Source organism: Podarcis gaigeae (genome assembly GCF_964106915.1).
Source record: "Podarcis gaigeae genome assembly, chromosome: 13".
NCBI classification, from domain to species: Eukaryota; Metazoa; Chordata; class Lepidosauria; order Squamata; family Lacertidae; genus Podarcis; species Podarcis gaigeae.
The window spans coordinates 534,666-550,900 of NC_139689.1; the positions used below are offsets into that span (position 1 = coordinate 534,666).

The window sequence follows — 16,235 nt, forward strand, 5'->3', positions numbered from 1 at the left end:
GCCTAGAGTAGCATTCACAGTATTCCAGGTGTGGTCTGACCAAGTTATAATGGTGCCGTACTATGTCTTCCCTTGATCTGGACACTGGACTTCTGTGGACGCTGCCTAGAATAGCATTTGCTTTTTCTCAGCTGCATCACACTGTGAACTCATGTTGAGCTCCTGGTCCACCAAGACCCCTTGATCTTTTTCACATGCACTACTAGTAAGGCAGGCGTCCCCCATCCTATATTTGTGCATCTGGTTCTTCCTGCCTAAGTGCAGAATCTGACCTTTTTCCCTATGGAAATTCATTTTGTCAGCTTGCCCCCAGTTCTCCAATCTGTAATGGTCATCCTGAATCCCGATTCTGTCCTTTGTGCCTTCCCTCCCAGTTTGGTGTCATCTGCAAACTGGATGAGCATCCCCTCAATTCCTCCATCCAAGATGTTTATGGACAGATGGAGCCACACCAGGCCCCGGACAGAGCCCTGCAGCCCCCCCTGGTCACCCATCTATGGCGTAACCTCATGGGGGGTACAGCCGCCTCTCCTCATGAAGGGAGTTTGAGGAGTTGGAAAAGGGTCAGAAAAGGGCTGCCAAAATGATCCAGGCAGACTTGGCTATGAAGAAAGGTTGCAGCCTCTGGGGCTCTTTAGACTTCAGAGCAGTGGTTCCCAATTAGCTAATTACTGAGCGCCCCCCCCCCCATTTTCAAAAGCCAAGCCTGGCCTAGAGAAAGTGGATGGAGAGTTGCATCTCCTGGCAGAGGAACTCAAAGACATCCGAGGAGTCGAGATGTTGGAAGATTCAGGGCAGATAACATTAAACACAAGGCAGAGTTCACCTGTGGAACTCCCCGGCACAGGACACCAGAGAGAGAAGGAGGGGCAAGCTGGGGGCGCTGGCTTGCCAAGGGTTAAAAGGGATTGAGCTGGATTCCTAGAGAGGAGAGGAAGTCAAGGGGGGGGGACCGGAACTCCACCTGAGGAGGAGGGGCCTTTGTCTCTCTCTTCTGCACGTGCTGCATCCATGGCGCCTCCGGGAAGCCGGTGAGTCTCTTCTCATCTTGCAAAGGGTGCAATGGGGAGAAGAGGGGGGTCCCTGGGATGCAGGGGGGAAGCAGGGGGACCCCCAAGTCAAGCGGCAGAGGCTCCTGCCCCCCTTCTCTGCAAAGCCGTTTGGGGAGGGAAGAAAAGGGCCTGAAAATAACCCCCCCCCCAGCCTGAGGAACCAGTCCCATTTATTAGTTCAGGGTTTAGGGGGACGGAAATATTTGGACACAAAGCATCTCGAAGAAATAAAAAGGAAAGGCTGACTGTTGGGAGAGGGGAGGGGGAGAGAAGAGAAAGCGCTTCTTGGTGCGATGCAGAGTCAAGCCTGCGGAACTCCCTGCCCCAGGAGGCGAGCCCGGGACCAGGGAGGAGGAGGAGGGGCTCTGCTTGGCTTCTTGTCTCCCCAGAGATGCTTCTGAATCCCAGTTGCTGGAAGGGAGCGCAGGGGGAGAGAGGGGCTCTTGCGCCCCAGTCCTGCAGATGTTCTGATATTTCGGGTACCAAATGTGAGCCCCTTGAATTGGGCCAGGAAAACCGGCCATCCAAGCAGCTGTTTGAGAGGGGAATTAGATGTGTTCTCAAGGTGGTGGGGCTTCAGTGAGGAGGGCCCCCCCCATGGATGCCCCCTGGAGCTCCTTGGAGAAAAGGGGGAGATAGAAAGACAACGAATGCAGAGAGCTTTTGGGCAGCTCCGCCTAGAGGGCACTGCCATGGCCTCCTGGGGTCCAGAGCGGGGAGGACCCTGGCCTGGTCCTCTCTGTCTGAGCTGGAAAGGGATCCTGCTAGTCACTGAGGCCACCGGAGCCCCCGGGGAGTAGGTTGGATCCAGGAGAAGCCCCAGACAAAGCTGGCTGTGTGGAGGTCAAGCTACGTCACAGGATTATTATTATGGTTATGATTATCATTATCATTATTCATTACCCGCCCTTCACCGTAAGCCCCCACAGCAGTTGACAACATTAAAATGCTAATTAAAATTCAGTAATAAAACTCAATATTGCACTTGCTTCTTAGTGCTGTCCTTTGGTCCGGCCCACATGAACTTTGGCCTCACCCATTTGGCCCTCAAGGGCTTGGCCAGATCAGGATCTGACCCTCAGAACAGAGGAAAAGGGATCCCACCCCAGGAGTCTGTCTGGAGGACGTTGGAGATGCAGAGTGCTAGAAAACAAGACAGAAGCAGAAAAGGAGAGTGCCCTGAAATGGGGGTGGGAGGGAGAGCAACTCTTGAGGAGCCCCACTCTGGCCTAGTGCCCACATTACACTCGGAACAAATGAAGCATTGTTCTGACTTCATTCCTGGGCTGAAAACACTGAGAGGCAGGAGCCACCAGGTTGATTCATCTCACAGAAACCCCTTCATTTGCCTCCACTTTTGGCCTGGTCACTTTCCCCCTAGGAGGGCGAGATAGTTTCTTCTTCTCCTTCCCTTTTTTCTTAGAGAAAGCTCAGAGTCTGGCCTGTGGTGCAGTCCAGCCCTGGTTCCTAGCAAGACTCATCCACACTTGCTCAGAGAACCTTTCTATTCTCCTGACAGCGGGTCAATATATTTCCTTTGCAGTATTTGCCAGCACCTCTAAATCAGACAGGCAGAACTTGGTCAAATAAAAACTGGATTCCTTCCTAAAGATGGATGAACAAGGCTCAGCTGGCCCTGGAGCAGGAAGAGGCCATGCTATGGAAACTGGGAGCAATGGGAGATTCTGGGAAAGCTCTGGGCAGAAGGTCCTGGGAGAGGAGGACACCCTTTGCTCAGAGGCACAGAGCCGGCAGTTCAGCTGGTTCTGCTATCTGCAAGTCAAAGGACCCCGAGACGTTTGCAGCCGACTCTACCACCTTTGCCACCAGTGGCTGAAGCCAGAAAGGCACACGAAAGCTGAGATGCTGGACCTGGTGATCTTGGAGCAGTTCCTGGCTGTCCTTCCAGCGGAGATGGAGAGCTGGGTGAGGGAATGCGGAGCAGAGACCAGTTCCCAGGCAGTGGCCCTGGCCGAAGGTTTCCTCCTGAGTCAGGCAGAGGAGAGGAAGCAGGTGGAGAAGAAGCAGGTGAGAGAGACTTTCCTCTGGATGCTCCCAGGGGGATCCAAGGAGGGAGAAGATTCCTAAATCCCATCCTTTTTTGGGGCAATGTCATTGGATACCCCTCAAGTTTTTGTCCCAGCCATTCCTTCTCAAACCCTTCGCCACATTCTCTATTACAATTATTTTTTTTTTGCTGTTTCAGGAAAGGGATCTGTCTGCAGAAATGGGTCCTGATTCCTCTGAGACAGAGAGGAGTTCGTTGGACACCAGAAAGAGGGCACTGGGTAAGGAGGAAGGAGTTTTTCCTCTGTGTATCACATTCTGGCAATTCTCAAACTAATCTGCGGGTTCTTTCAGTGTTTTGGGATGACACTTGGGGCCAAGAGGCCAAAGAAGATCAGATATATTTTAGCATAACTAAATTATGAAATGGGGGCAAACTCCCAAATGCACCCCTGAGAGAAGCATCCTGCACTCCTGTCTCCCCACTTCCCTTTGTCTCTCGCAGGTGAAAGAAGGATGCCGGCAAGACCTCCTCCTCCATCTCTTCATCCTGATGGAGGGGAAGCAGCGGCTGAGGATCTGGATCAGGTGCGGGGATGGAGCCATGGGGGGGGGGGAGGATGGGGGGGTAGACAGGGGATTCTGAGACTTGCACAGACAAATTGATCTGAATAAAACAAGGTGGAGTTCCACCCATTTTCACTAATATTCATACCCATCATTAAAATGCACTATGAAAGAACTCCATTAAAGCATTAAAATAAGCACCAGTAATCCAAATGTGCAGCAGACCAATCTGATTAGAACAACCCAGGCAGGAAGCAAAAGAGCAACATGCAGGAAATAATCTTTATGCTGCCTAAGAGAAGGATATTTTATTTCAGAGCTCAGTTTCTTTTGAAGATGTCGCTGTTTGTTTCACGGCTGAGGAGTGGGCGTTGCTGGATCCTGCCCAGAGAGCTCTGCATAAGGAAGTCATGGAGGAGACTTGGAGGACCATGATCTCTCTGGGTAAAGTTCCCTCTTGGGTCATCATCTCTGTTTTGGAATTCAATAGATATTTCTCTGGGACAAACTTCCAATATTTTGATGGATCCCAACGTTGCCACCTAGAGCACCTGGGATTCTCACACCCCCACAGCTCACCTTGCATGGAGGGCTATGGACTGTTTTGTCTGTGAATATTGTTCCTCCCCTTCTGCCTTTTTGCACAGGGATCAGGGTGTGGATAGGCTGAGTGTCTGGGGAAGTGGATGTCGCTTAATCTTTTGATATCACCAATAGTTAGTTTAGAGCTTTTTGATCTATTTTCCAAACCCATTTAGAATTCTGTCATTACACAGCAATTTAATTCTTCCCTGGACGCTAGGTAATTGGTAGACAGAGAATCCAATTCACATTCAAATAGACTTCTGACCTTGCAGATGGAGTTGGTTCAATGATTGAGCCAAAGAAATTTCACCCCTGAAAAGAACAGGCTTTTAAATATGAATTTCCCATAAATATGACAGTGAATGTTAGTCAGCAAAGGCAGTGAATTCTGCAGTAAGACTTCCCATCTAATGCCCTTCAGATCTTCCTTTATCACAAGTGTTCATTAGCATTATTCAAAAACTGGGAACTCGTTTCTTTCTTGGGCTCTGACCTGTTCCTCTCTTCATTGCAGATGGTGATGAATTGGAAATTAAGAACAAGGGACAACACGACAAAATCCTCACGGTGGAGAAGCCATATCAAGATTTGGAACATGGAGAAAACTTCAGTCAGAGCTCCCATGCCACTTCCCATCTAAGAAATCATACTGGGAAGAAACCCTATCCGTGTTTGGAATGTGGAAAGAACTTCAATAACAGCTCACATCTCAAAGCCCATCAAAGAATTCATCCTGGGCAGAAGCCCTATCACTGCTTGGAGTGTGGAAAGAGCTTCAGTCGGAAGGATAGTCTTACTTCCCATCAAAGAATTCATACAGGGGAGAAACTGTATCAGTGCTTGGAATGTGGGAAGTTCTTTACTACAAGAAGAGACTTCCATCGACATAAGAGAATTCATACAGGGGAGAAACCCTTTCAGTGCTTGGAATGTGGGAAGAGCTTCAATCACAGCTCACATCTCAAAACCCATCAAAGAATTCATACTGGGGAGAAGCCCTATCACTGCTTGGAGTGTGGAAAGAGCTTCAGTCAGAGCTCCGGTCTCACTTCTCATCAAAGAATTCATACACGGGAAAAACCACGTCAATGCTTGGAGTGTGGAAAGAGTTTCAATTGGAATAATAGTCTTACTTACCATCAAATAATTCATATAGGTGGAGAACCATTTCAGTCCCTGGAATGTGAGAAGTGCTTTACTACAAGAAGAGACTTGCATCAACACAAGAGAATTCACAGTGGGGAGAAACCATATCAGTGCTTAGAGTGTGGGAAGAGCTTCAGTCGGAAGGATAGTCTCACTTTCCATCAAAGAATTCATACAAGGGAGAAACTATATCACTGCTTAGAATGTGATAAGTTTTTTACTATAAGAAGAGATTTCCATCGACATAAAAGAATTCACAGTGGGGAGAAACCATATCAGTGCTTGGAGTGTGGGAAGAGCTTCAATCACAGCTCACATCTCACTTCCCATCATAGAATTCATACAGGGGAGAAACCATATAAGTGCTTGGAGTGTGGAAAGAGCTTCAGGAGAAAGGACAATCTCACTTGTCATCAAAGAATCCATATGTCAGAGCTGCCCGAGGTCCCAGCTCACAAGGACCAACGCCAGTTCGTTGTTATATACAAAAGTCTTTATTGAAGTTCAGTTTCGATTTCAAAACCGCGGTGCGCAGCTCTACGTCTCAAACTCTAGACCGCTGAAGCTCTGTCTGAATCTCCTCCCCCCAGACACCAGTTTAAGACTCTAGCCTTGCTCCACCTCTTCCTTTGCTCTTTCCTCCTCTGGGTCCGCCTGTCCGCTGGGGTCTTGCCCTTTCTAGACTCTTCTGACGCTGAGTCCCCTGAGTCTTCCCCCCACCTCCGGCGGGCTTTAGGACCTGGTTCCCAATCCGGGTTTTCTGCTGTCCCGCGTGCCTGTACATTCGAACTTGGCGCGCGCGCCCAGCCGGCAACCTTTCTCCTGACCGTTACACTGCTCCTGTCACTGCTTCCCCCTTCGGGGGGGCTAGCTGGGCCTGACCTCCCCTCCGTTCCCTCACTCTCCAACAGGGGCGTGGTCAGCCCTGACTCATCTCTCCCTGCTGGAGGAGACGCTGGCCCTGATACATGGGACTCTTCCCCCCCACTACGCTCTGGTGGGGGAACTGGTCCTGATCTCCCGCTGCTGCTTTGGGAGTCCCCGCTGGCCCCTTGCTTCTGGTGCATCCCCCCTGGGACCCCCCCCTTGCCCTGGCCCTCGGCGCCCCCCTCTGGGAATCTTCTGATTCGCTGGAGAAGCTCATGGAGTCCCTCGTGCCACTGTCATACTCCCCTACGCTGCCCTCAGATTCTTCCCCTTCGCTCTCCATTTCCTCTCTCCCCTGTGCCTCTGCTCCTGAGCCCCTGACACCATACAACGGAGAAACCTGAATACAGTGGTACCTCTGGTTAAGAACTTAATTTGCTCTGTAGGTCCGTTCTTAACCGGAAACTGTTCTTAACCTGAGGTACCACTTTAGCTAATGCGGCCTCCCGCTGCCGCAGCACGATTTCTGTTCTCATCTGGAAGCAAAGTTCTTAACTCGAGCTACTACTTCTGGGTTAGTGGAATCTGTAACCTGAAGTGTTTGTAGCCTGAGGTACAACTGTAGTGCTTGAAATGTGGAAAGAGCTTCAGCTGGAAGGAAATCTCACTTCCCATGAAAGAACTCACAGTGGGGGAAATCCCGGAGTTATAGAATAGTAGCTTTGGGAGGAATCTTTAGGATCCAAAACATATGCAAAGCAGACTGTTCCCAAACCAAGGTACCACTGTAGTAGCTTTGGGAGGAATCTTGAGGGTCTGACCAACTACAATGAATCCTCTTGATGTTTAGTCAGAATCTCCTTTCTTGTTCTGTTCTTGTGGGGTTACATGGTTCTTCACCTCCTTTTCAATCATGAGAATAACTGTGAGGTAGGTTAGGCTCCCCAAGGCCACCTAGTAAGCTTCCTGGTCAAGGAGGGATTTGAACCCAGGTCTCCCAGGGTGTTGTTGAATACTTTAGGGAATATACTACACTGGCTCTCCTATGAAACTCTTAGAAATTGTTCATGCATTTGTGTCTGCTTAAAATTTGGGTGCCATATTCTTGTTTTGTATTTAAAGCTGTATACTTCTCTAGCAGAGTAGTTAATGCCATAATATTAAGTCAAGTTCAGTGGCGTAGCGTGGGTTGTCAGCACCCGGGGCAAGGCAAGTAATTTGCGCCCCCTAACCTGTGGATTTGCGCCCCCTAACCCTAACCCCCAGATGTTGCGCCCGATGCGGCCGGCCCCCCCCTGCACCCCCCACGCTATGCCACTGGTCAAGTTCAATATTATAATAGATTTAAGGCAATGTTAGCTGGGGGAGGGGGAAGTTTTCAATTCTGGGGGTGAGTGGGGCTTGGCTGAGAATTTGGGAGGGAGTTTAACTAAGTTTCATTTTTGTGTTTCTTATGTAATTGGTGTTTTTATTTTGAATGTTAATGCTGTGTAATGCCCTGATATCTTCAAATGAAGACAGTATATGAATTTAATAAATGAAAAACAAGGTCCTAAATCATAAAGGAAAATATAAAAATACTCTGGGGTGTCAGCTGGAATGAAGGGGCTGTTTGGTGAAAGACCCAGTCAAGACGCAGCTCACAGCTCTGCCACCATAGCTCAGGGCCTGGGGGCACCTGCTTGGCATGCAGAAGGGCCTGGTCCCCGTCTGCCCTGGCAGCATCTCCATCTGCTAGGGAGCCTGGCCAAACCTGGCGGGGAAAGGCAGCCAGGAGCAGTCTCTCCCCCCCCCCCCCCCCGGTTAAAAGCAGCTGATCCGCCTTCCTGGAGGGGGCGGGGAGTCCTCCCGAGCAAGGAGAGAGATGGGGCGCTCGGCATTCGAAGGGTTAGGAGGAGCGGAACTGGGTTCCTAGAGGGGACAGGAAATAGTGGGGAGAGGGCAGATCCTCCCCCGGAAGTGGGGCTCTGGTGGCCCTTGCCGAGGCGGCCTCGCCGGGTGAGTCTCCTCTCTCTTCCCCCAGAGGGCGAGGGGGGGCAGAGCCGTCCAGTGGCGCCCCCCCAGGCAGGGCTCCCCCCCCCGGCTCTGGAAGCCCCTCCCTTCCCTCCTCATCTCTCAGCATCCCTGCAGGGGGTGGAGGGAAAGTCTCTCGCCCCCAAGAAACTTCCGCGGGGGGGGGGGGGATAGATAAAGGTTTCCTGAGGGTCCGGAGGCGAGGAATGGGGGAGAAGGAAGGTGCAGGCTGCCCCCATCTGGAGACACGGAGGCCTCAGAGCAGCTCCTTATTCTTGGGGAGGGGAAAGGGGACACCTTTGTCTCTCTCCCCCCCCCCCCCTTTGGCAGGAGATCCAGCGGGGGAAGGAAACCCCGCCCCCAGCCGAGACCCCCAGAAACTCTTACTCTTAGGGAGGGGGCGAAGGAGGAGCCCCCCCCCCCGCTGCTAGGAAAAGCAGGATCGCTCCCCAAAGAGTGCCTTGGGTCGCTGGTGAGGGGGCCTTTCTCTCCCCCCCGCCCGCCTTGTACCTCGTCATTCTGACTCCTTGCCACTCTATTTGTCTAACTTAAAGGTAAAGGTAAAGGTACCCCTGCCCGTAGGGGCCAGTCTTGACAGACTCTGGGGTTGTGCGCCCATCTCACTCAAGAGGCCAGGGGCCAGCGCTGTCCGGAGACACTTCCGGGTCACGTGGCCAGCGTGACATCGCTGCTCTGGCGAGCCAGAGCCGCACACGGAAACGCCGTTTACCTTCCCGCTGGTAAGCGGTCCCTATTTATCTACTTGCACCCGGGGGTGCTTTCAAACTCCTAGGTTGGCAGGCGCTGGGACCGAGCAACGGGAGCGCACCCCGCAGCGGGGATTCGAACCACCGACCTTTCGATCGGCAAGCCCTAGGCGCTGAGGCTTTAACCCGCAGCGCCACCCGCGTCCCATTTGTCTAACTTAAAAATCCCCAAATAGAGGCACACTTTTACTCTGCAAGGTCGAATATACAGCCTTTGGCAGAAGACATCTGAAGGCAGCCCTGTTCAGGGAAGCTTTTAGTGTTTGATGTATTGCAGTATTTTACTATTTGTTTTGGAAGCCGCCCAGAGTGGCTGGGGAAGCCCAGCCAGATGGACGGGGTATAAATAATAAATTATTATTATTGTCTGCCCTCTAGGGGCGATTCTCAAAAAATCCCACTGGAAACACGGTTATGTCCCTGTGGAGATGGCAGTATCCAATCGGTGGCTCATGTCCCTCTTTACAAGGTTTGAGGAGGGAGTTTCTTACCCCTCTATTGTTGTCTATTCCGGGTCGCCCAAGCGTTGTTGCAGTCTCCATTCTCTTGGCAGATCAAGATAAACAGGTGACAGCAAAAGGTGCAAGGTTTTTAACCGGGTCAGTTAAAATAAGAACCATCATTTGACTTTTGATCCTCTCCCCCAAAATGTATTTTATGTACAATAATCAACTTTTTACCTTTATCCTCTGTAAGCTGCATTTTATGTTATTGCTATGGCTGGTGGCTGATGCACATAAATATTTATTCATACGTTCAACACCCACCCACCTTGCCCCGTTCCCTTGTGGCCCCACTTCTCAACTCCTCCCTTGCCACCCTGTACCTCACTGACCGCCCAAGCGCAGCCCTCGGGGACATATTATGGACATACAGCCCCCCACCTGGGCCCCTGGTGGGGGCCTTCCCCACCACCCCCAAGCTACGACCCTGGTGTGTGTGCTCAGCTCATGCATGGAGGGACCCCCAAGTCCAGGGAGACAGAGGCTCCTGCCCCCTGCATGGAAGGGGGACCAGGGCACAGGACATCTGCAACTCTTTCCTTCCTTTGCAGCCTTAGCTTTGGGGAGGGAAAGAAAGGGCCTGAAAATAAACCCTCTCCATACCGAGGAATCCGGGCCATCTACGTCGTAGTCGGACAGAAAGATTTGTACGTAAAATACAATAAAGAGAAAAAGGAAAGCGAGACCCATGCAATCAATTGAGACTGTTGCAAAAGGGGAGGGGGAGAGAAGAGAAAGCGCTTCTTGGTGCAGTGCAGAGACAAGCCTGCGGAACTCCCTGCCCCAGGAGGCGAGCCCGGGACCAGGACAGGGAGGAGGAGGGGCTCTGCTTGGCTTCTTGTCTCCCCAGAGATGCTGCTGAATCCCAGTTGCTGGAAGGAAGCGCAGGGGGAGAGAGGGGCTCTTGCGCCCCAGCCCTACTGTGGGCTTCCCATTCAGGCCCCTGTGAGAATCATAGGAACATGGAATCGTAGAGTTGGAAGGGAGCCCGAGGGTCATCTAGTCCAACCCCCTGCAAAGCAGGAATCTTTCCTACATTGCAGGGTTACATGACCCCCAGCTCCCCTTCCAGCTCTGCAGTTCTGGGGTTCAGTGAAAGAAGCTTGTGGTGTGGGGCAGGCATCCGAGAGCTCAGTCAAGAGGGGAAGGGGGCAGGAAATTCCCCGAAAGAGGAACCGCCAGCTGGCTGCCCTCTCTTTGGCCACCCAAAGCTCTTGAGTGTGGGGAAACCTCCAAGAGGGCCCCTCTGAGCCCCCAAGGGGGGGTGTAGCGAAGGAGGCCTTTCTTTAGATACTTGGGGGCCAAAAGGAACGGCTCCTGTGAGTCCCTTGAACTGGGCCCAGAAGTGAATGGACCAGCAACGCAGCTGTTTCAAAATAGGAATTGAATGTGTTCTCAAGAGTTGTTTTGGGGATTCAGTGAGGTGGGGTTCCTTGGAGTAAAAGGTGGGATAGAAATGAAATTAATAAAGAGAAGGAGTGTGGCGTTTGCCCTCCTAGGTGACCAACGCCACAAGGAGCCCAGCCCATAATCTCTCAACTGCATTTTGCATCCGTTTCTGAGTTGTCTTCAAGGGCAGCTGCACATGGGGGGCATTGCAATGATCCCATTGGAACCAGAGCATGGAATACCACGGCCTCCTCCTCTCGTCCCAAAGAGGCTGGGGCTGGCAAACTAGCCAGAGCTGGAAGGGGGCAATGCCAGTCACTGAGGCCACCTGGGAACCTCTAAGCAGATGTGGTGGTGGTGGTTGTGGGGTTATGCTATGCTACATTATTGTTATTTTAATTACAGTGGTACCTTGGGTTAAGTACTTAATTCGTTCCGGAGTTCCATACTTAACCTGAAACTGTTCTTAACCTGAAGCACCACTTTAGCTAATGGGGCCTCCTGCTGCTGCCGTGCCGCTGGAGCACGATTTCTGTTCTTATACTGAAGCAAAGTTCTTAACCTGAAGCACTATTTCTGGGTTAGCGGAGTCTGTAACCTGAAGCGTATGTAACCCGAGGTACCACTGTATTATAATTATTAATTACCCATTCTATTATTTACATGTACTTCACCCTAAGTTCCCAGGGCAGATTTCACCGTTAAAACACCATTAAAAAAATTGTTTAAAACTAGAACCCGAATATTTCTCCTTCTTCTCTCTTCCTTTTTTTTCTTAAAGAAAGCTCAGAGTCTGGGTCCTGGTTCATCTCATCTACGCTTACTCAGGGAACCACCTTCTTCTCCTTCCTATCTATCAGTTTTATAACAGAACAATGTCTTTCTTTGTAGAATTTGCCAGCACCTCTCGTTCGGACGGACAGAACTTGGCAGAGGACCAAGGGGTTCCTTCTGATCTTTTGGGGACTTCCTGAGAGTGAAGATGCATAAGCAAGACTCAGCTGGCCCTGGAGCAGGAAGAGGCCATGCTATGGAAACGGGGAGCAGTGGAGGATTCTGGGAAATCTCTGGGCAGGAGATCCTGGAAGAGGAGGACACCCTTTGCTCAGAGGCACAGAGCCGGCAGTTCTGCTATCAGGAAGCCAAAGGACCCCGAGGGGTTTGCCGCCGACTCTACTACTTCTGCCACCAGTGGCTGAAGCCAGAAAGGCACACGAAAGCTGAGATGCTGGACCTGGTGATCTTGGAGCAGTTCCTGGCTGTCCTTCCAGCGGAGATGGAGAGCTGGGTGAGGGAATGCGGAGCGGAGACCAGTTCCCAGGCAGTGGCCCTGGCCGAAGGTTTCCTCCTGAGTCAGGCAGAGGAGAGGAAGCAGGCGGAGAAGAAGCAGGTGAGAGAGACTTTCCTCTGGATGCTCCCAAGGGGCTCCAAGGAGGGAGAAGATCCCTAAATCCCATCCTTTTTGGGGGGAAAGTCATTGGATACCCCTCAAGTTTTTGCCCCAGCCATTCCTTTTCTGACCCATCTCCACATTCTCTATTACAGATTATTGTTGCTCTTTCAGGAAAGGGATCTGTCTGCAGAAAAGGGACCAGATTCCTCTGAGGCAGAGAGGACTTCGTTGGACACCAGAGAGGGGCCGCTGGGTAAGGAGGAAGGAGTTTCTTCTCAGTTGGGGTCACATTCTGGCCATTCTCAAACCAATCTGTGGGTTCTGTCAGTATTTTTCGGTATGACACTTGGGGCCAAGAGGCCAAAGGAGATGAGATATATTTGAACATAACTAAAATATGAAATGGGGACAGACTCCGAAACCCCTGAATGCACCTCTGAGAGAAGCATCCTGCACTCCTGTCTCCCCACTTCCCTTTATCTCTCGCAGGTGAAAGAAGGATGCTGGCAAGACCTCCTTCTCCATCTCTTCTTCCTGGTGGAGGGGAAGCAGCGGCTGAGGAACCGGATCAGGTGCGGGGAAGGAAGGATGAGGGGTGGGGCAGCCAGGATGTTTCTGGGGGCAAATGAATCTCTCTCATGGTCTTTTTTCATCTGTCAAATATGGAAAACTGTCATTCTTGCACAGACAGAATGATTTGAAGGTATCAACCTGGAGGTCCACCCGTTTTCACTAAGATTCATACCCATCATTAAAAACAGTATGAAAGATTCCCAAAACATTAAATTATGCATTCATGGTCAAAATGTGCAGCAAACAAATCTGATTAATCCAATGCAGGCAGAAAGAGGAATGTGCAGTAAATAATCTTTGTGTTGCGTAAGAAAAGGACCTCTTTTCTTTTAGGGTCCAGTTTCTTTTGAAGATGTCGCTGTTTGTTTCACGGCTGAGGAGTGGGCGTTGCTGGATCCTGCCCAGAGAGCTCTGCATAAGGAAGTCATGGAAGAGACTTGGAGGACCATGATCTCTCTGGGTAAAGTTCCCTGTTGGAGCATAATACTTGTTTGAAGTTCAGTCAATATTTTCATATCACAAACGTCCCAGATTTTGACAGATCTCAACCTAGAGTGTCAGGAGATGTGTGTTAATCTAAATTAATGATATGGCTTATCTCTGTATAAGATTGACATAACTCTAATACGACATAAAGTCAAAGCCTTATTCCTGCATCCTGAAAGGCATTCAGGAACATCCTGAGTTCACACACATAAGGCATTATCAAGACATGCAAATCTAGGGTTGCTCATTGCAGGATTCTCAGCTCCCCAGTGGGATCCACCCACCCCATGGCAAGGGGGTGTAAAGGCAGGATAGAGACAGAGATGTCTAGGTTCAGATCACAAGCCTTTTGGTTAAACGGAAACAGGATGACCAAAGATGGGCAAGGTGAGAAAGAGGCAGGAAGATCCAATTATGCAAATTGTAGGAATCACTGCCCCCTCTCCTATTGTCAGGGGCTGGACTGAGGAGGAATGGTGAGGCCTGCCCCCCTTCTCCTGAACCTTCCCATGGGCAAGAAGACAGTACAGATTTAGAATCGTGGTTTGCAGACGGTCATAGTTCAGAGGCTGCAGAGGGGAGAGGGTTTTTCACTCGAAGCTGTTCCTCCTGCTTCTGTATCTAAGGGAAGAAGCAGCTCAGCATGTCAGCCAAGAGGGTTTCCCAAAGAAATCACCTCTGGGGGTGCCTGACACACGCAGCTGGTCCTGGGCTCCTGCTCTAGAGAAAGAAAACTCAGAGAGGGAGGGAAGGGAGCACTGCTTACGCTCGTCATCTAAATCCTTTCAGTTCTTCCTCTCTCACAAGCACTAATGAAGCCCCAATTCAATAATTGGGGGCTTCATATCATCCTGACGCTCTAATTCATCTCTCTCTTCATTTTAGGTGTTGAGGAATTAGAAATGAAGAACAAGGGAAACCATGAGAAAATCCACACAGTGCAGAAGCCATATCAGTCTTTGGAATGTGGAGATAACTTCACTAACAGCTCTGATTCCATATCTCATCAAAATTCTATTGGAAAGAAACCATATCAGTGCTTGGCTTGTGGAAAGAGCTTCAGTAGAAAGGACAATCTCACTTGCCATCAAAAAATTCATACAGGGCAAAAACCATATCAGTGCTTGGATTGTGGAAAGAGCTTCAGGAGAAAGGACAATCTCACTTGTCATCAAAGAATCCATACAGGGCAGAAACCGTATCAGTGCTTAGATTGTGGAAAGAGCTTCAGTCAGGGCTCCTCTCTCACTTCCCATCAAACAATTCATACAGGGGAGAAACCCTATCAGTGCTTGCATTGTGGAAAGAGCTTTGACAGGAAGGATCGTCTTACTTCCCATCAGAGAATTCATACAGGAGAGAAACCCTATCAGTGCATGGAATGTGGAAAGAGTTTCAGTTGCAGTTCCTATCTCACTTCCCATCAAACAATTCATACAGGGGAGAAACCCTATCAGTGCTTGCATTGTGGAAAGAGCTTTGACAGGAAGGATCGTCTTACTTCCCATCAAAGAATTCATACAGGAGAGAAACCCTATCAGTGCTTAGAATGTGGAAAGAGTTTTAGTTGCAGCTCCAGTCTCACTTCCCATCTAATAATCCATACAAGGCAGAAACCCTATCAGTGTTTGGAATGTGGAAAGAGCTTCGATCGGAATATTGATCTCACTTCCCATCAAAGAATTCATACAGGGGAGAAACCATATCAGTGTTTGGAATGTGGAGAGAGCTTCAGTTGGAAGATATATTTGTCTTACCATCAAAGAATTCATACAGGGGAGAAACCCTAATAATGCTTGGAATGTGGAAAGATCTTCACCCACAAGAAAAGTCTCACTTCCCACCAATAATTCCTACAGGGCAGAAACTACATCAGTCCTTAGAATGCACGATGGGCTTTACTGCAAGAAGAGCGCTTCTGTGACATCAGAGAATTCACAATGGGGAAAAACCATTTCAATGCCAAGAGTGTGGAAAGAGCTTCACCTTGAAGCAAACACTCACTTTCCATTAAAGAATTCATACGACAGAGAAACTCTAATAGTGCTTGAAATGTGGAAAAAGCTTCATCTTGATTGAAAGTTTCACTTCCCATCAAATAACTTGCAGCAGGGAATGTAATAGAATTATAAGATTGTAGTGTTGGAAGGGATGCTGAGGATCATCTGCTAGGGAGGGGGAGGGGCAGTTTGGAATGCTGGGGGTGAGAGGTGATTGGCGGGGAATTCGAAAGGATGGCCTTAGACAGATTTAATATTCAGTGTCCTTTTAAATGCAATTATGGGAGGTGAATTATTGGTTTACTTCATTTTTTCTGGTTTCTATTCTTTATTCTGTATTTTATTTTGTATTTTAATGCTGGAAACCCTTCTGAGATTTTTGGTTGAGGGCGATATATCAGTTTAATAGATTGCATATAAGAACGTGGTCAAACATCAAAAAATACACAACCAAACCCAGCAATTTCCACACAAATCACAGCAACGACTTAAAACAGATGCAAACAACCCCAGCTGCACATCCCTGTGGTCAGATGGGAAAAGGCCTGCAAGGCAGGGAGCAGGTCTTCCGGGACTCAAAGCAGCCAAGGTGGTCTCTGGCCTCTTCAGGTGCGAGAGCGAGAGGGAATTGTCAGCCAGGGTTGGTTAGATCAGGAGGAGAGGAACAGCCTCAGAATGCCCATTGTTACACTAGTAATAAAGGAATGGAAAAAGGAACAGGAACACTTGAAATGATATGTACACAAACTTAGCCTTGTATATTTTCTAATAAATTGATTGTATTCCACCAAACGCCTCATTCTTTGCTACTTTTTTTTTCTTTTTTAAAAAACAAAGTTCTGTTAAGCAATTGGTGAATCTGCAAAGTAACTGCTAGGCTAAGCTGA

At 49.6% G+C, this 16,235-nt stretch overlaps 3 protein-coding genes across 3 annotated transcripts in view; 2 read left to right on the forward strand and 1 right to left on the reverse strand.

Moving 5' to 3' along the window:
- The window catches only part of LOC310828804 (uncharacterized protein), a 115,117-nt gene that overhangs the window by 84,309 nt on the left and 14,573 nt on the right, over nucleotides 1–16,235 (reverse strand). The gene's annotated exons all lie outside the window — the stretch shown is intronic.
- LOC310830875 (uncharacterized protein) lies at nucleotides 955–10,209 on the forward strand (the record flags this gene model as incomplete). The annotated part of the gene is made up of 7 exons (XM_083710708.1): nucleotides 955–1,031; nucleotides 2,596–3,080; nucleotides 3,259–3,340; nucleotides 3,565–3,647; nucleotides 3,944–4,070; nucleotides 4,726–5,827; nucleotides 10,059–10,209. Exons 2-7 carry the CDS (start codon nucleotides 2,664–2,666, stop codon nucleotides 10,207–10,209), a joined length of 1,962 nt encoding a protein of 653 aa, XP_083566834.1. The 5' UTR covers nucleotides 955–1,031; nucleotides 2,596–2,663.
- On the forward strand, nucleotides 9,312–16,140 carry LOC310828858 (uncharacterized protein). The gene is made up of 6 exons (XM_083706812.1): nucleotides 9,312–9,571; nucleotides 11,788–12,286; nucleotides 12,461–12,542; nucleotides 12,779–12,861; nucleotides 13,196–13,322; nucleotides 14,234–16,140. The coding sequence occupies exons 2-6, from the start codon at nucleotides 11,879–11,881 to the stop codon at nucleotides 15,136–15,138; spliced, it is 1,605 nt and encodes a 534-aa protein (XP_083562938.1). The 5' UTR covers nucleotides 9,312–9,571; nucleotides 11,788–11,878; the 3' UTR covers nucleotides 15,139–16,140.